The sequence below is a fragment of the Lethenteron reissneri genome, chromosome 46, assembly GCF_015708825.2.
Source record: "Lethenteron reissneri isolate LAM-NWPU_2019-01 chromosome 46, ASM1570882v1, whole genome shotgun sequence".
Classification (NCBI taxonomy): domain Eukaryota; kingdom Metazoa; phylum Chordata; class Hyperoartia; order Petromyzontiformes; family Petromyzontidae; genus Lethenteron; species Lethenteron reissneri.
Genome location: NC_083824.1, coordinates 11990047 through 12008132, shown reverse-complemented (window position 1 = coordinate 12008132; position 18086 = coordinate 11990047). Strand labels below are relative to the sequence as shown.

The following is an 18086-nucleotide window of genomic DNA, read 5'->3' as shown; positions in this document are numbered from 1 at the left end:
GGAGGAGCGGGAGATGAGAGGGATAAGGATCGAGCAGAAGTTGAGCTGCACCGATCAGTGTCTGTTTCCACAGGGGGCGGAGCGAAGGGATTCAGTGGGAGTGGCCACACAGCAGTCACGTGGTACGCGGGAGGCTGCAATTGGTGTCGAGAGTGGGCTGCTTTGTCCACGGCTCAATGTTTCATCATTTTGGCTCTGGACCGGTTTCGACATTCCGTGTGCCGTCAGCAGTTGTGCGTAGAACGAGGCCCCGTGTGTCTAACGGAGCTCTCTGCTCCTCGTCGACAACCACCTGGCAGGTAGCTGGCATTGTTTGCGGGCAAAGCCTGGCACTGCTGATGAGACGCTGCATGTCGAAGCCACTCCTGACTTCTGCTCGTGTTGAACCAATCGATGCTGCTGCTGCTTTCGTGCACTCCCGGGAGGCCGGCTGTGTCGCTGATGAGCCGTCTAAACGATGCTGCTCGTGGGTGAAGGGGCAGCGGTAGTGGAGTGGTGAGCGCTACGCTGCGCTACCAACCCGGCAACCCGAGTTCGCATTCCCGCTCACGGCCACCAACACCCGTGACGATTATCTGAACCGGTCCGGGTCCTCCCCCTAGGTCGACTCGGCCTCAAATGAGTACGGTGTGTAAAAAGCATCGCCACTGGGGAGACAAAGGCGGCCCGGCGTGGTACTGGCCACCCACCCCCTCGTGTGCCGTGCCGGCCATCATAGGTGCTGCTCGCTAACAGCACTTGCCCCAGCAGTCTGTTGCAGGCTACACGGGGGATCTTTGTCTTTGTGTGGAGGGGCAAGGGGCGAGGAGACGCTGCTGATGATTCTGTGCCGGGCGAACCACTCGCATCGGAGGAATCGATAGAATCGAATCGCGGACGGTAATTTAAGATCGATGCGGCGATTTTTTTAAAGCGAATTTTGCAGTCGCGAAGCCCGATTCGTTTTTTTTTGCGATTCCGCGGATCGATCGGCCGTTGGAGCGGTCCGGATGGGCGGACGCGGGGATCGAATCGCGATTCCTGTCGGCGGCATTTGGATCGCCGGATCGCCAGAACGCGGCTTTGGCGGGGACTTTGGCGCGGAGATTGACTCCGCACGGAGTTGCCGCGACTGCCTCACGCTCTGCTACCACCACTACTACCACCACTACCACTACTACAACCACTACCACCACTACTACCACCACTACCACCACCACTACCACCACTACTACCACCACTACAACCACTACCACCACCACTACCACCACTACTACCACCACTACCACCACCACTACCACCACTACTACCACCACTACCACCACTACTACAACTACTACAACCACTACCACCACTACTACCACCACTACCACCGTGGCTGCTGTTCCTCCACCCGTACCGAGGGCTCGGGCAACCAGACACTGGCTGCAGGTCACAACAACACTCACCCACGCTCGCTCACCCTCTCATCTACTCACCTACTTATCCCCTCACCCACCCACTCAACCTCGATCCACTCACACACTCGCCCACTCATTCATTAACTCCACACCCATTCGCTCACTCAACCACTCACTCAACCACTCACTCAACCACTCACTCACTCACACACTCACTCACACACCTTCCCTCACGCACTCACACTCACTCTCCTCACTCACTCATTCACTCACACACTCAACCACACACTCACTCTCCTCACCCACTCATTCACTCACTAACTCCACACCCATTCGCTCACTCACTCACTCAACCACACACACACTCTCCTCACCCACTCAATCAACCACTCACTAACTCCACACCCATTCGCTCACTCACTCAACCACTCACTCATTCACTCACTAACTCCACACCCACTCACTCAACCACTCACTCAACCACTCACTCAACCACTCACCCGCTCACCCACGTACTCGCTTATTGGCCCACGCACTTCACCCAAACACTCGTGAGCGTGCATGATCGTGCGGGGAGCGGTGGTGCAGTGGTTAGCGCACTGCCAACATCGATGACGAGTATCTGAACCGGCCCTGGGCCTCCCCTCTGTCTACTCAGCCTTAAATAAGTACCGAGCACGGTTTGCTTTAAGAAAACCCAACAGCATTGGGGAGACAGGTGGCTGCTGGACGTGGTTCTGGCCACCCCGGCGTGTACTCGCCAACAGGGCTTGCCCCAACAGCCTTGTGGGCTACGCGGGGGATCTTTGTCCTTGTGCTCGTCACCCACCCACTTTGCGACACCGAAGGGATTGCCATCTGAAATCTGGTACCTGTATTGTGTGGTGGTGCTTTATTACAGCAGCACGCCTGCGTTTGATTTTATTTGCGAACTCCAAAAGTCAATTACCATTTGGCTGTGAAAATCTACCCACTCTTAGAGCCACATGTGAGTGGAGCGCGCCCGTGCCCGTGTCCATTCTGCGGGAAAGGTCGCGGCCACCCTCGGTTTGGCATCACCATCACTGCGCCAGCACCACCATCACCGTCATCACCACCACAACCATCATCACCATCATCACCACCATCATCACCACCACCATCATCACCACCATCATCATCACCATCATCACCACCACCACCATCATCATCACCATCATCACCACCACCACCACCATCATCACCATCATCACCACCACCATCATCACCATCATCACCACCACCACCATCATCATCACCATCATCACCACCACCACCATCATCATCACCATCACCACCACCATCATCATCATCACCATCATCACCACCACCATCATCACCACCCTCACCATCATCACCTTCATCGCATCGCCGTCTGGTTCCGTACGAGTGCAATAGTCACCCGCCAATAGCCGTGTCATGTTTCTGTAACTCGGTTTTGTGACTGTGCTAAGACCATATTCTTTGGTTATTTCAGTAAAGTCACTCTTCAGACAGAACCATAGAATATGAATTCCTGCAGTCACGAAAATTTTAAGTAAAAATGTGTGCTAAGATCAGTCTAAAAACAATCTGCCCGAACTGACTTACACTGCGGCATTTTTGTTATTTAACGTTGGTCTGTGCGCAATAACACTCGTTTTTGTCTCGTGTTGACACAGTTGTTTTTGTTCCAATTTCCATTTGCTTTGTCGCTTTACTCCCAAATGGTTTTGCTTTTGCCATTCAGGAGACCCAGGTGGCTGTCGCCAATGCGACTATGCTGGCCTCTTCTTGAGTTCTCGCACCTCGTTCAACAACTTCGACCTGCAACCTCAAGCGTCTGAGAGACCTCGCGCCGACTGAGAAACTTGCCTGCGGGTCAAAGGTTAGGTGGTGACCCCAGGCTGGCGGCTGCACCGGCACTGCCGCCATGCTGGCGTCGGTGCAGGCTAGGCGCCGCGGGGCGCTGGACCTGGGCTCGTACTACGCGCACCTCTGCGCCCTGCAGGACTGCGCGCCGCTGCCGGCCGTGACGGCCCACCTGGCCCGCGGGGGCCTCGACCTGCACGGGGACCGCGTGCGGCTCGCCGACTGGACGCCCGTCGCCAACGCGCTGCACGTCAACCGCCACCTGAGTTTCGTGTGCGTGCGCAGCGGCGCCCTGCGCGCCGACGCAGGTGGGCTCCCCGCATAGGTGGCAGCGGTAGCACTTTCGTTGTCGCTAGGACGGCGTGGGGGTGGCGGGCGGGTGGGTGGACGGGATGGCGGCAGTGATGACGCTAGCTCCACCCTTTGTTCGGCCACCGACTCTGGTGTCTCTCTGTGTGGAGGATGCAAATTCACAACCCCCCCCGCCCTGTTCTGCTGCAGAGAGAACATGCAATGACGAATATCTGTACCAGGCCTGGGCCTCCCCTAGGTTGACTCGTAAATGAGTACCTTAGGCAGTGTGTACACATCAGTATCAGGGAGACAAATGCGGCCGACCGTGCTGCTAACCACCCACCCCTTGTGTGTTGCATCGTGAGCTACGCAGGGGATATTTGCGTTGTTGCGTGCGTAAGCGTGTGTGTGTACATTCCGTGAGAACATAGGGACGGTTGGGACCAGCTTTGAGTTCTCCATTACTCGCATCCACACACGCGCTCACAAACACACACAGGCATACACGCATGAAGACAGAGATCCCCTGTATTGCCAGAGCGCCAGCGCATGCTCGTGACACCCGGTGCGATGCCGCCGTTTGTCGTCACCGCCGCCACAGGCTCCACACGGACGCCGCCCCGGCGGGATTCCCGGCTACCGGCGGGCTCCGCGGGCCCACCGCTGCACTCGCGCGACGTCACCGCCAGGTTGAGCCAGGCCCTCGGGGCCTGCCTGGCCGCCTCCTCGGCCCTCGCTCGCCTGGAGCTGACGGGCCTGCCCCTGCGGCCATCCAACCTGCTCGCCTTGGCAAAGGTGAGTTCAAGAACGAGACGTTGTCGTGGCCGATGCCGTAGACTCGAGCGGAGAACCGTAGACTCGCGCGGGCACCCATGGATCTTGGCCTCGGTCTCACCCCGTCCGCTGTGACGACTTCCCCTTGATCTTCGGGACTCACGGAGACCGCTCCCGTGCCGGTCTCGACAAGCGGCCCTCCCCCACCCTGCCCGGTCACGTCAACAGCACTCGCCTGCCAACTTTCTCTTCCCAAACCCCAAGTGGCTTACCCTGCGTGATGGGTTGGACGTACGTGGTGGATTGTTTTGTGTACGCTTGCGACAGCTGCGTCTCAGCGAGTCTGTGTGACGGAAAGGCCGTGTCCTTGTGGTTGCTGCTGCAGGGAATCGCCCAGAGTTCGTGTTTGGAGACTCTGTCCCTGGCAAACTGCCCCATGGGAGATGGCGGCTTGGAGAGTAAGTGCATTAACTCTCACAGAATGTTCCACAAATATGACGCTGTCCATTGCGCACGGAGCCATCACACACTGCGTCATCGCACACAGCATCATCACGTACAGCATCATCACGTACAGCGTCATTACGTACAGCGTCATCACGTACAGCATCATCACTCACAGCGTCATCACACAGAGCATCATCATGCACAGCATCAACTCCAATGAGCATCGAGGCGGCGCTCATCTACCGCCTGCAGCCCTGCAGAGCCAGCGGTGGTCATTCCACATTCCTGTGGCAGGGGCAGCTCTCTTCATCGGACAACCATACACACACACTGCATCATCACAGTATGCTCACGAGCATCCTTACTTCATGCCTCTTGAGAATGAACCCTAATCCACGGCATCTCGGCTTTCCTCCAACCTACCGTGTCCGATGCCGTGGGATGGGTTTACCAATGCCCGGCAAAGGTGTTTCCACGTCTGCTCGGCTAACCGTGTCTGTGGCACCGTGCTCTCCCCCCCCCCCCCCCCCCCACCGTGTCTGCTTGCCGCAGCGATCTGCCGCGGTGCGAAGGGCTGCACATCGCTGGTGCGGCTCGACGTGAGCGGCTGCGGCCTCAGCTGGCGCGGAGCGGCGATGCTGTCTGACGTCATCTCGGTACAGCGGAAGGGCTCGGGCCTTGGCACCCCCCCCCCCCCGTGTTTGGGGGGGGGGCGGGGGGTGCCCACGGACGGAAAGGGCATGGGTAGCGGGGGCCCACCCTGCCGGTGCCCGTGTTGCTGTGGGTGTTGTTTAAACACGAAGGCCCAAAACGTTATGTGGCCAGCAACAAACAGCACTGTCAGAGGTGTGGGCGTTTCGGCTGTCAAGGGTAGTGATAGGGGTAGTGATACGGGTAGCGATAACGGTTTTGGGTAGTGACAGGGGTGGGGGAGGATGAGCTGAGGGAGAAGAGAAGGGCGAGGGAGAAGGGTCGTTGCCCGCAGACTGTTAGTGTTGAATGTCGTAGAGAGGCAGGGCCCCGGGTGTCGCCTCGCTGCGCCAGTTCCTCTTGGCAGCGCGCGTCTCCGGCGAGGCCGCTCGCGTTTTGACGCCCGCCCGTTGTTCCGTGTGCGCTCACAGCACCAGGCGCGGGCGCGGCACGGGGAGGCCTGGGCGGGCTCCCTGCGCTACGGGCGCCCCGACCTGGAGCGCATGTCCGGGCTGCGCCGCGTCAGCCTCAACCGCAACCCGCTCGTCGGAGACCGGGGGGCGGCCGCCCTGGCCCTCGCCCTGGCCGACGACCTGTGGGTCAAAGGTTAGCGCGAAACGCACGTGCTGCGCCGCTGTTGCTGAACGCGTGGCACGAGCGGTGTGGTCTGGAGGAGCTCACCGTTGGGACGGTGTTCAGGTCTTTCACGCAATCCAGTCTGGATCGTAGGCAGGCCAGCCTGAGTGTTTCGGAAGCAACAAGAAGGGAGGACATGATTGTGCCTGAAAAGACCAGAAGCCTCATGTGGAGCGACAGGCCAGGTAGCTCCGCACAGCGTTACGCAGCTGATGAAGAGATAATACCGCTCAACTCATTCAGCGTGAGAACTCTGCTGTCAACCTGGAACTGGTAATAAGCACACTATCCAGGTATGGAAACCCCTCCACTCTCTCCACAACTGCTCCATCACTCATAGGGAGTGGAGGGGGTGGAGTGTTCGATGACGCACAATTCCCAGGCAGGTACTTTGTTTTTTGGGGAAGATGGTAAGGCCCCACCTCTCAGTAGCACGCTCCAAGTTCAGCAGCAAAAACTCCTCAGAGTGAGCAGCAATCACCAGCTCAACAGCATACGTAACATTGTTGACCAGTAGGGAGCCATCTCTTGATTGCACCCGGGCATTGATCAGCCTCCCATTGTATCTGTACCAGATGTAAATTCCTCCGGTACAGCCATAAAAAGCTTCTTGAACTACGTGGTCAACACTTTAAAAAAAATATTGTGGGGGCCAGAGGACATCCCTGTCGCACCCCAAGGTATCAGGAAACGGCTCTGACCCAGTCACGCAACTTTACCTGGGCCTGCCCACCAATATGAAGGTCTGTTTGTGAGCAAAGCTCTGGTCAGGGACTCTGAAAGCACGAATAATAACCCAGAGCCCTGGCCTATGATCAGGTCAATAAAGCACAGATATAGGTCCTGATTAATTTGCCTAGACCTGTGCTGTAGCAGGCGGACAGAGAATATGGCGTCTGCGCAGGACCGCTCCGTTCTGAAACCACACTGGGGGTCCGCAAGCCTCCCCTCAGCGTGCTGCCTGGCGGGGAAGGGTCAATGCTGCATAATCCTTAGGATTTCTCCCAGCAAAGTGACAGCACTCCACCCCAACAGTGCGTGAGGCCTCCGAGGGGGATCATTTTCGTTGTGTGTGCGGGCGCAGCTGTGGACATGCAGCAGTGCGGCGTGGGTGAGGAGGGAGCGCGTGCTGTGCTCCATCTCCTGGAGTCCAACTCGGCCCTCTCAGTTGTGGACCTGCGGGGAAACCCTCTCATTGGTACGTTGGGGGATATGCGCACCGCGACCACCACAGCCTGTTATTAAAATTGTATTACTTTGTGTTTCACCGGCGAAATGCCTCGAGATGGAACGTCTCATTTACACGGGTGTCCTCAGTGTCAATTGACACATAGCAAACACGGAATGACATGTACACACACACAGATCCCCCGTATAGCCTTCACAGACTGTAGGGGCAAGTGCTGTTAGCGAGCATGTACGAAGGCCGGCACGGCACACTAGAGAGGGTTGGTGGCCAGCACCACGCCCGGCTGCCTTTATCTCCCTGCTGCTGACGTTTATGCACTGCATCACGTACTCATATGAGACCGAGTCGATCTAGGAGAGGCCCAGCATGGTTTAAATATTCGCCACTGTTATTGGTCGTGAGCAGGAATCCATTTCAGGTACACAGTGCAGTGTCCTAACCACTATACTACCTTTCCCTATCATTCATATACAATTAAAGAAAAATATACCCCATATAGCTTTAATTTACTTTTGGGACAAATGTTGTTAGCGGGCACCTATGAAAGCCGGCACAGCACATGAGGGGGTGGGTGGCCAAAATTTGTCTCACCAGTGGCGATGTTAACACCGCACCAGGTACTCATTTGAGGCTGAGTCGATCTCGGGGAAGCCCAAGATAAGTTCAGATGGTGTTGGGAGTGAGCGGGAATCGAACTCGGGTTGCCTGGTTCGTAGCGCAGTACGCTAACCGCTACGCTACCGCTCCCCACACGCTCGCACACACGTGAACTGCACAATCAAGCAGTGCACCGCTGTACCTGGCGAGTCTCGGAGTCGCTCGTGTGTGCGCGTCGCCTGGCTCGCGTGTTGCGTTCGTGTGCAGAGCGCGAGCTGTTGCAGGAGACCCTTGAGAAGCTGTTCGTGAATTCTCGTGGAGAAACCGCAGAGGTAAGTGACGTCCTCTCTCCCTTTCCGTGCTGAAGCGTGCAGTTGCTTCCTGCCCTGATTTCTATTTGATTGTCTCTGCTGTAACTTATATTTGGTAAAAAAAATTCTACTAATTTATGTTTGCTTGCTTGCTGTACTTACTTTGTACGCTATTGGTTTTTGTTATTTTGTTGAGCCAACTCAGCCACTCTGACAGATGAGACCCTACTGAATATCTGTGAAAAAGAGCTTCATCGCTCATAGGATTCCTCCTGTTAAGATAAATAATTATTCTGATTCTCCTGGCTCCCACGAGAACAACCTGGAGCTTCTGCTCCCTCCTGAACACAACCCCCATCCGCTACTCCCTGCCCCGTCCACCCAGCTATGACCAGGCCTACCCCTACCACAACCCCTCTCACTACCCCTATCACTACCCCAACCCCTACCACAACCCCTATCACTACCCCTATCACTACCCCTATCGCTACCACTACCCCAACCCCTATCACTACCCCAACCCCTATCGCTACCCCTATCACTACCCCAACCCCGACCACTACCCCAACCTCTATCGCTACCCCTATCACTACCCCTATCGCTACCACTACCCCAACCCCGACCACTACCCCAACCTCTATCACTACTCCTACTGCTACTCCCTAAACCCCCCCACCCACTATGACCAGGCCTACCCCAACCCCTCCTTAATCACTCCCCCCTGTTTTCCTAACTGTCAAGACAACTGCACCACCGCTTTTAATAACAACCCCCACCCTTCATTATCTCAACCACCATCATCTCGCGGTACAATTTTATAATCGTTGCAAAAAGCGCCTTGAGAATGAAGGCCGCCGCTCCGCGAATCTGCGCGAGAGACGAGCGAGATGAGGTCCGAGTGGCCCCGCGACGACGTCTCTGCTGCCGCTCCGCAGTTCGAGTGGCTCCCCCAGCCGGCGCCCAGGGTCCCGTCGCCGGTGGCGCAGAGGAAGACGCGGCTGCTGCACCTGGGCAGCCGCACGAAGGGCCGAGCCGTGATCCGCACAGGCGAGTCGTCCCGCGCGCGCCCCCCTCGCCGCGGCGCCGCCGCTCCTCGCCGTCGGGTCCGCTGCCGGCTCGAGCGCTCGGGCGATCGCTGGTGTTGGTTCTGGCTGCTTGGCTCGCCCTGTCTGTGCTTCGTGCGCGTCGCAAACGGATTCTGTGCTGCCGTGAGTCTGGTAGAGGCTGCGTGGGGGATCTTTGTGTCTGCAGCTGTGGCGAGGCAGAGCAAGAATGAGAGCGGTGACGGAGGCCGACGTCACGCGCCCACTCAGGATGGCGGCAAACACGTGCCCTGGCGCTCCGCAGCCCGTGCCACACGCGCCACACGCACACAGGTAACCCACACACAGGTAACCCTCACACAGGTAACCCTCACACAGGTAACACACACACAGGTAACACACACTCACAGGTAACCCTCACACACAGGTAACCCACACACTCACAGGTAACCCTCACACAGGTAACCCTCGCACAGGTAACCCACGCACAGGTAACCCTCACACACAGGTAACCCTCACACACAGGTAACCCTCACACACAGGTAACCCTCACACAGGTAACCCTCACACACAGGTAACACACAAGTAACCCTCACACAGGTAACCCTCACACAGGTAACCCACACACACAGGTAACACACACAGGTAACCCTCACACAGGTAACCCTCACTCACAGGTAACCCTCACACACAGGTAACACACACACTCTCAGGTAACCCTCACACAGGTAACCCACACACAGGTAACCCTCACACACAGGTAACCCACACACAGGTAACCCTCACACAGGTAACCCTCACACACAGGTAACACACACACAGGTAACCCTCACACAGGTAACCCACACTCACAGGTAACCCTCACACAGGTAACACACACACTCTCAGGTAACCCTCACACAGGTAACCCACACACAGGTAACCCTCACACAGGTAACCCATACACAGGTAACCCTCACACTCACAGGTAACCCTCACACACAGGTAACCCTCACACACACAGGTAACCCACACACAGGTAACCCTCACACAGGTAATCCACACACTCACAGGTAACCCACACACATGTAACCCTCACACAGGTAACCCTCACTCACACAGGTAACCCTCACACACAGGTAACCCACACACACACACACGTAGTACAGTACGATAGTGGAGTTTGCTGCCCTGGTCTGGTTTTAACACAATGCGATTTTTACCAAATTATAGATCTAAGAATGTTTGTTATTTGATTGACATTTTACCTGAGAACCATTCACATGGTGTGTCCATGCATGTTGAAGACTCAACCAGACACTGACTGTGTCGTCTCATCCACCACACTGTGTTCAACCACCACAATGCAGCTCACTACAACACCCACCCACACACTCATTCACCCACTCACATAATTCACCCACCCACTCACATAATTCACCCACCCACACTCTCATTCACGCACCCACACACTCATTCACCCACCCACACTCTCATTCACCAACCCACACTCTCATTCACCCACACACACTCTCATTCGCCCACACACACTCTCATTCGCCCACCCACACACTCATTCGCCCACCCACACACTCATTCACCCACCCACACACTCATTCACCCACCCACACACTCATTCACCAACCCACACACTCATTCGCCCACCCACACACTCATTCACCCACCCACACACTCATTCACCAACCCACACTCTCATTCACCCACACACTCATTCACCCACCCAGACACTCATTCACCCACCCACACTCATTCACCCACCCACACTCTCATTCACCCACCCACACTCTCATTCACCCACACACTCATTCACCCACCCACACTCATTCACGCACCCACACACTCATTCACACACTCTCGTTCACCCACCCACTCATTCACCCACCCACACTCTCATTCACCCACCAACACTCTCATTCACCCACCAACACTCTCATTCACACACCCACACTCTCATTCTCCCACCCACTCATTCTCCCACCCACTCAACCACCCACACACACTCATTCACCCACCCACTCATTCACTCATTCTCCCACCCACGTCCTCATTCACCCACCCACCCACCACAATGAAGGTCACAACACCTCTCTCTGCTTCTTCTCTCGCACTGCTCCACTGGGTGGAATTCCCTCCTCCCATCATCGTCTCTTTCCCTCCCCCCACCTCCCAAGTTCTTCATTCAATAACAACCTCGCTCACTTCCCGTAACATCTTATCTCTTACAAGTTTAACGGTGCTGTTCGTTGCTGGCCGTTTGACGTGTGTGGCATCTGGGCCATTTTTCTAGGCCAACTGGTTTTAAAAAAGAAGCACGTGACTCTACCTAACACTGTACTTTGTAAAAAGAAAACTGACAGCGTTTGGAGATGAAATATAATAATTATTATTATTATACACGGGCTGTGTTTGGCAGTGCCGTACAGTACCATACAAACTTAGCCTGCAGTATTTACTTAAGGACTGTGTCAACATTTTTAAGACAAATTCCATGGCCCTTTGCAGCTAGGGCTTCTTAACAATAAACTGGCCAGTGCCGCTTGTCTGCTTACGAGAAGCCTCCTTGCCGTGTTTGTCTCTCCAAAGTGCATTTAAAAATATCTAATTCTTACACATCCCATCTGCACTGCTTTTTGAGAGTATGGCTCATCAGCAGCGCTGGTTGGAGAAGTGACACTGGAGTGGGTTCGAAATTCAGCGTCTCGTGAGCGGAGGGGATTTGTGTCAAACCAAGACCGATATCTCTCAATTGAGAGAGCCTCCGAGTTTAGTTTTACTCGTCAGGTCAGAAGGCTGTGTGGCTGATGGGATGTGTCGAAAAGCACATTTTCTTTGTGTTGTGGTTTTGACATCCAGTGCCACATCAGCAGAGTCGGCTTGAACCAAATGCTGGTGGAACTGCCTGTTGTTTATCGGCAAGGACCCTCTCTGAGAGACGTGGGGTCCTAAGCTCAACGCAAAGCCCTGTAGTGAGCAACAGCCGATCGTCGCTGCTGGTGTGGTTATGGAGAACATGAGCAACACAATAAATGAGCAGAGACCGGTCCGGAGTTTTGCTGCTTGCGTTGAACCAACGCCGCTGAAATTACGCACTCCCGGAAAGACGTTACGGCTGAGGGAATGTGTAAAAACATCACCTGTACTTTGTTATGCGTAGAGACAAGCCCCGGGAAAGAGATGTCGCGCTTATTTATTTAGCCTCCATGTATTCTCCTGCGACGGCACGAGAGCGATGCTTGTTTTGCGCTGTCTGCGCGCGCGCGTGCCTCCCATCGTCCATTCCACGTTGGTTTATGCCGAGTGGCGGAGCGTCGCGGGTGTACGGACACGCGGACTCCCCGCACGCTGTCGTCACTCGCGTCGTCCTTGAGGATGTGAGAAACAAAATAAACAAGCGGACGATTCATCTCCTTCCTTCCCATATCTGTCCCTCCACGTGAATAACTACGAGCGCGTTTCACACATCCCATCGGCCGTGCGGCCTTCCCCCTACGCGTGTATTTTGTTTTCGGGAGCGTTGGTTCAACGGCAGAAAAACTGGGCCGGTTTTCGACATGCGGTGTCTCATCGGCGTAGTCAGGCTTTGCTTGAACCAATGTTGGTCAACCGCTAGATGTTTACAGGCACGGACCCTGCCCTCTCCGCTAGGTATGGGTACGATGTTAATGCTCAAGTATACAAATTAATAAGACAAAAGACTCGCTAAAAATATGAACAACAAAATAAATAAGCAGACAATATACCTCATTTACATATCCGTCCCTACAAAGGAATATACATACAATTTTTTACACATCCCATCAGCCCATCCTAGCGTTAATAAATTAATAAGCATTGGTTCAAACGAAAATCTAGCTGTGTCAGACATGTAATGTGGAGATACGACGCTTCGAGAAAAATCATCGTTAGCATTTGACGCCCCCCCTGGTAGCGATGGAAGGTGTTTGTGACCTTTTGTGCCGTGCGTTGCGATCCAGGGAGAGAGATCGACGGAAGGTGGGGGGGCCTCGTCAGCGCAAGCTGTGGGGTGCAAGTGTTGCCAGCAACTGCAGGTAACACTCCACACATTCGCTACGTGGTCAGTCGTATGGTTATGTGGGTTGGTGAGTAGGTGTGTGTGTGGTTGGGTGGGTGGTTCGGTGGGTCTCACTGCGCTACGAACACGGCGACCCGAGTTCAATTCCCGCTCACGACCAAAAAAAGTGGTGAATATTTAAACTGGTCCTGGGCCTCCCCTAGGTCGACTCGGCCCCAAATGAGTAGCTGGTGCGGTGTGTAAACATCGCCACTAGGGAGGCCACGGCGGCCAGGCATGGTGCTGACCACCCATCCCCTCGTGTACCGTGACGGTCTTCATAGGTGCTCGCTCACCGCACTTGCCCCAACATTCTGTCAAGACTGCATGGGGGATGTTTGTCTTTGTGTGCGCAATCAGGGACAGTTGCAGGAAGAGCACAGAGCGCGTGAAGCAGCCGAGCTTCGCGTAACGCAGGTCTGCACGCACGCACAGACGTACGCACGGACTAAGCAGACGATTTGCATCCTTCACATTCGGTCCCTCCACATAGAGAAATACAAGTACCTTGTACACATCCCATCACTCACACGGCCTTCTTAGCAGCATTGTTGGTTCAACACAAGCAAAACTCTGAACAGGTTTTGACATTCACTGTCTCATCAGTAAAAGGCAAGCTTGCTTGGAACCAATGCTGGCGAACTTCCAGATGTTTATTGACGAGGACCCCCCCCCCCACTGTTAGATGTGGGTACCAGATCGAACACAAAACTACCGTACACAGCACATAATCACCGCGTCGTGTGGAGCATATAAGCCCTTAAAAAAATAAACATATCTCTTATCAGAATCCGAAGTTTATTTCCCGAGTAAAGGCCATCGAGCTCAGAGACTCTTTCAAGGGCGACAACATCCAAAGCAAGTTTAAGTAAATTACGCCGCAAATTGGGAAACGCACGGCAGCACCGTTACCCCCCACTGCGGACACTTGGCAGGACCCTCCTGAGAGAGAGTCTTGAGACTCGGCGAGGCTTCCTGGGTAAAAGAGCGGAATAAATATAATAATCTGGGAGCGGATTGATGAAGGGTAAAATTAAGAAGAATTGTAAAAGGTTGCCCAAGTGTAACCACAAAGCCACCTGCCGCTGTTGCTGTGGACACGCTGCACAACTCATCTGGGGAGCTGGTTCCGTGAAGTTCACGCGGCGGTCGCCCTGTGCTGCGTCCTCGCGAGCAGCTGCAGCGGGAGCGATTGCGCCTCCAGGAAATCAACTCGGGCCTCGCCAGCCAGTTGCTGCTGGCCGCGCCTCCCGATAAGGGGGCCGTTGGGATGGGCCCACGCGGGAGCCGAGCGGGGTTGATAGGAGAATGGCGGCCCGAGATAATGAGCGAGGGCGTGAGCGACGCGCACGGCAAGGAGGTGTGGGACGAGCCGCTGCTCAGCGCCATGGAGGCCTCCGTGCACAAATTCTCCAGCTTCCTGGATCTGCTCAGGGATGCCGGGTGAGTGGCCCTGATCCATCCACCGCTGGCCCTGATCCATCCACCGCTGGACGGAGGCTGCCCGAAGCTGGCGGTGTGCGCACAGCGTGGCCCTGCGGCGATGCGACGTCCGCCTTGCTCCGGCACGCGAGCGGGTTTCATCGTTCCGTTTCCTAGGTGGACGTCCTATCGGATGCGTTTCATTTCTTTGACCGCCGCTCTATCACTGGTCCTGACCTTTGGCCATGCTCCCTTCTGGCCGTGACGCGTACTGTCCAAACTTCACTCCCTTCTCTCAACATCCATTCTGATGTCTCTCACCCTGCACGTGTTCTTTGATGTTTTCGCCTTTCTGTCTTTCTTTATGTCCCTCGGCATGGTCTAACCGCTGCTGGATGAGGATCAATATGATTATGAATCTACCTTGCGTATGTTCTCTCATCCACGTGTTCTTCTTTCCATCTTTGCAGGTCACAACAACACTCGCCCAGTCCCTCACCAACCCCACCAACATACCCACTCAACCACTCACCCACCTACTCACACATTGGCTCTCTTACAACACTGATAACCTTGCTTATTTTAAAAAAGTAAAACGTGTTACACTGTAATCTGTCATGCCTTCGGTTAGTGCTGTTTGTTGCTGGCCGCTTGACGTTTTGGGCCCTTTTGGTTTTGTGCTCAGCGACTGTGCGGAACAAGAACGCGCACGCACACAGAACCCTCCCCAGTGGATAAATCATCGATCGCTTGTGCTCGGTGGGGGGTTGCGTGATGTCGCTGCTGTCCGTGCCAGGCTGGGTGAGCTGGCTTCCATCGCCGGCATCGACTCCTCCGACCTGCGCCCCTTTGGCTGCACCTCGTCGCTTGCCGAGGGGGCGGCCGCACCACGCGGCCACGGCGACGCGGCTGCAGAGGTTAGCTTTGGTTGGAATGCGGCCCCTCGCCCCGGTCGATACTTCTTATTGCCGCAGGTGCGTGCGTGTTAACCGGAGAGTTCTCTTGAACAGAGATCAAAAAAAGGACCCGAATTTAATTTGCTGCTCCCCTTCAATAGAAATAAAATAAAACACACTTTGTAGCTGGGCTGGTGAAAGCAAAATTGGCCACGATCCCTCGGCCAATGTTACTGCTCTTATGCTGGAGGGCACGCAATGGCGGAGCAACCCCTCCAGTTATGAAAAATTATAGGAGTTGTTAGTAAGTAAGGACTTGTCCCTTGCTTTTTATTCGACACGTGTGCGGCGATGGCGCAGCCATCAATCGAGGGTCGAATTCGAACCGCGTTATGTGATCGGCATCGCGCTCGCTGAAGGTGTTTGCCTGCAGGGAAGTCGTGCACTGTACACGCAACTGCGCACAATTCTGAGTCACTTATAACTGCGTTGCCGTTACTTATTGCCAATTATGGACTCGGACTATGTTCCTATCATCTCATAGAGTCCCTGGCACGTAATAATATGCTACACAGTGGCAGTGGGGGTCGCAAAATGCTGATTTATTACTAATAAACCCCAATGATTCGATCAAAATTAGGGATTTCGATCGGATCATTGGGGAGGCACGTGCCACCCCACCCCGCCCACTGGCTCCTCCAGTGAGGGCACGTTCCGCCATGGTTCCCTGAGGGTGGCATGGTGTTAGAGAAAGTGGCTCCCCAATCAGAAGGTCACGAGTTCAAATCCTGGTTGGGGGAGGTTGACCCATCCCATCATCCTGACCATCAGGGTTCATAAAATAAGTACAACTTTGCAGGGAAAATTAACAATATCTGCCCTCTGGATAAATTCGCCCCCGCCATAAGAATGGGGGATTCCCACCACTGGCCCTGTGGGGCTGTGAACGGAAGATGAGCACCAGTGCCTTGATGCTCATCGCAACCGTTAATCGCGCTTGACTTTTTAATAACACAGCAGAGCAGCGGATTTTGTTGCACGCCCTCTCACAGTGTAGCCCCACAACCTATAGCACCGGTGATGCATACCCCGCTGCATGTTCACGAGTGTTTGTGTGATCTAGTTTTAATTGTAATCAATGTTTTATTTGTAGATAGCGTCGTTCGTTTTTTTTTTATCTCAAAACGCAGTAGAAACCCGCCCAGTTCCCCGCACGTGAGGTGCGGGACACAACAGTGGCGGCAGGGAAGGCATCCGGAACTGGCGCCAACCGTTTCCCAAGCTCTGTGGTCCTCTATTGGGACGCTTGGACAACTCTATTAATGAATATGAATGTGTGTGTGCGCGTGTGTATAGGGGAGCCTCAAATGAGTACATGGTGTGGTGTGTAAACATCACCACTAGGGAGACAAAGGCAGCCGGGTGTGGTGTTGGTCACGCACCCCTCGTATGCCGTGCCGGCCTTCATCGGTGCTCCTCGCTAACGGCACTTGCTCCAACAGTCTGTTAAAGGCTACACGGCGGATCTTTGTCTTGTTGTGCTTGTGTGTATCATTTGAGCAACAGATTCCGTGTGCTTCACAGGCCAGCGTCTCGACTCTGTAGCGAGACCTCGACACCGACCCACGATGTCTGCATGCCGCCTCTTTCGGCCAACACGCGGCGGCGGCGGCGGCAGCGGCAGTGAGCCGGCGGCCCAGCGGTGGCGCGTTCGCCCCCTTTCTGCGGAGGTTCGCAGTTTCGAATCTGCCCAGGCCACCCTGGTTAATACTGCAGTGTGTAGGAACTGTGATGTGCTCCACGCCCTCTGCTTCACTCAGTGGCTATTGAACACCCCCTCCCATTGCACCATTGGAAGGAGAGTAGGCCAATGTTTGCCAACGTCAGGGTCCAAATTTTCAAGAATACTGCGCAAACTACTCAGTTGGGAAGGCGTAGCGATCGTCGCACCCCTCCTCCTACGCTAACTTGGCAGGACCCTCCTGAACAAGAGTCTTGGCACTCCTGTAAGGCTTTTCTGCTTAAACTGAAACATATCTGCACCAAGACATTATTTTCAGAACTTGTCGAAGTCTGTAACGGTTTGGTTTTTTAAAAATGTTTGATGATTTAACTCTTGATTAATTGCGTGATAATCACAACAAGTGCCCTAAACATCACAAGGTTGTACTACGGTTGGGATGAACGTTCCTGACTTAATAAGACTTCAATGTAAATAAATGTGGTTGATGATGATGCTCTGTTAACCGATTCAGTAATTTCCTTATCGCTCTTCTGTCACTACTACCACGGTGGTTCCTGTTCCCGTGAACTTGAATCGTTGATACCTCCACCCACATTGAGGACTCCGTCAACCAGACACTGTTTCATCTCATCCGGTGTTCAACCACCACATTCTGGGTCACCCACTGACACTTGCCCACTTCCAAACATACCCACTCAGCAACAATAGCTGCCATTCGCCACC

The 18086-nt window shown here is 54.6% G+C and overlaps 1 protein-coding gene across 1 annotated transcript; it reads left to right on the top strand.

Moving 5' to 3' along the window:
- Positions 1–1047: 1047 nt before the first annotated feature.
- Positions 1048–17854, top strand: LOC133354154 (centrosomal protein of 78 kDa-like). Its single transcript, XM_061570768.1, is given in 16 exon segments — positions 1048–1410; positions 3127–3556; positions 4144–4337; positions 4702–4774; positions 5316–5419; positions 5885–6059; positions 7174–7287; positions 8143–8207; positions 9122–9233; positions 9438–9562; positions 13204–13278; positions 13662–13718; positions 14479–14744; positions 17204–17259; positions 17262–17436; positions 17438–17854. Coding segments are annotated over 15 exon segments (2115 nt in total). The 5' UTR covers positions 1048–1410; positions 3127–3309; the 3' UTR covers positions 17715–17854.
- The last annotated feature ends 232 nt before the right edge of the window (positions 17855–18086 follow it).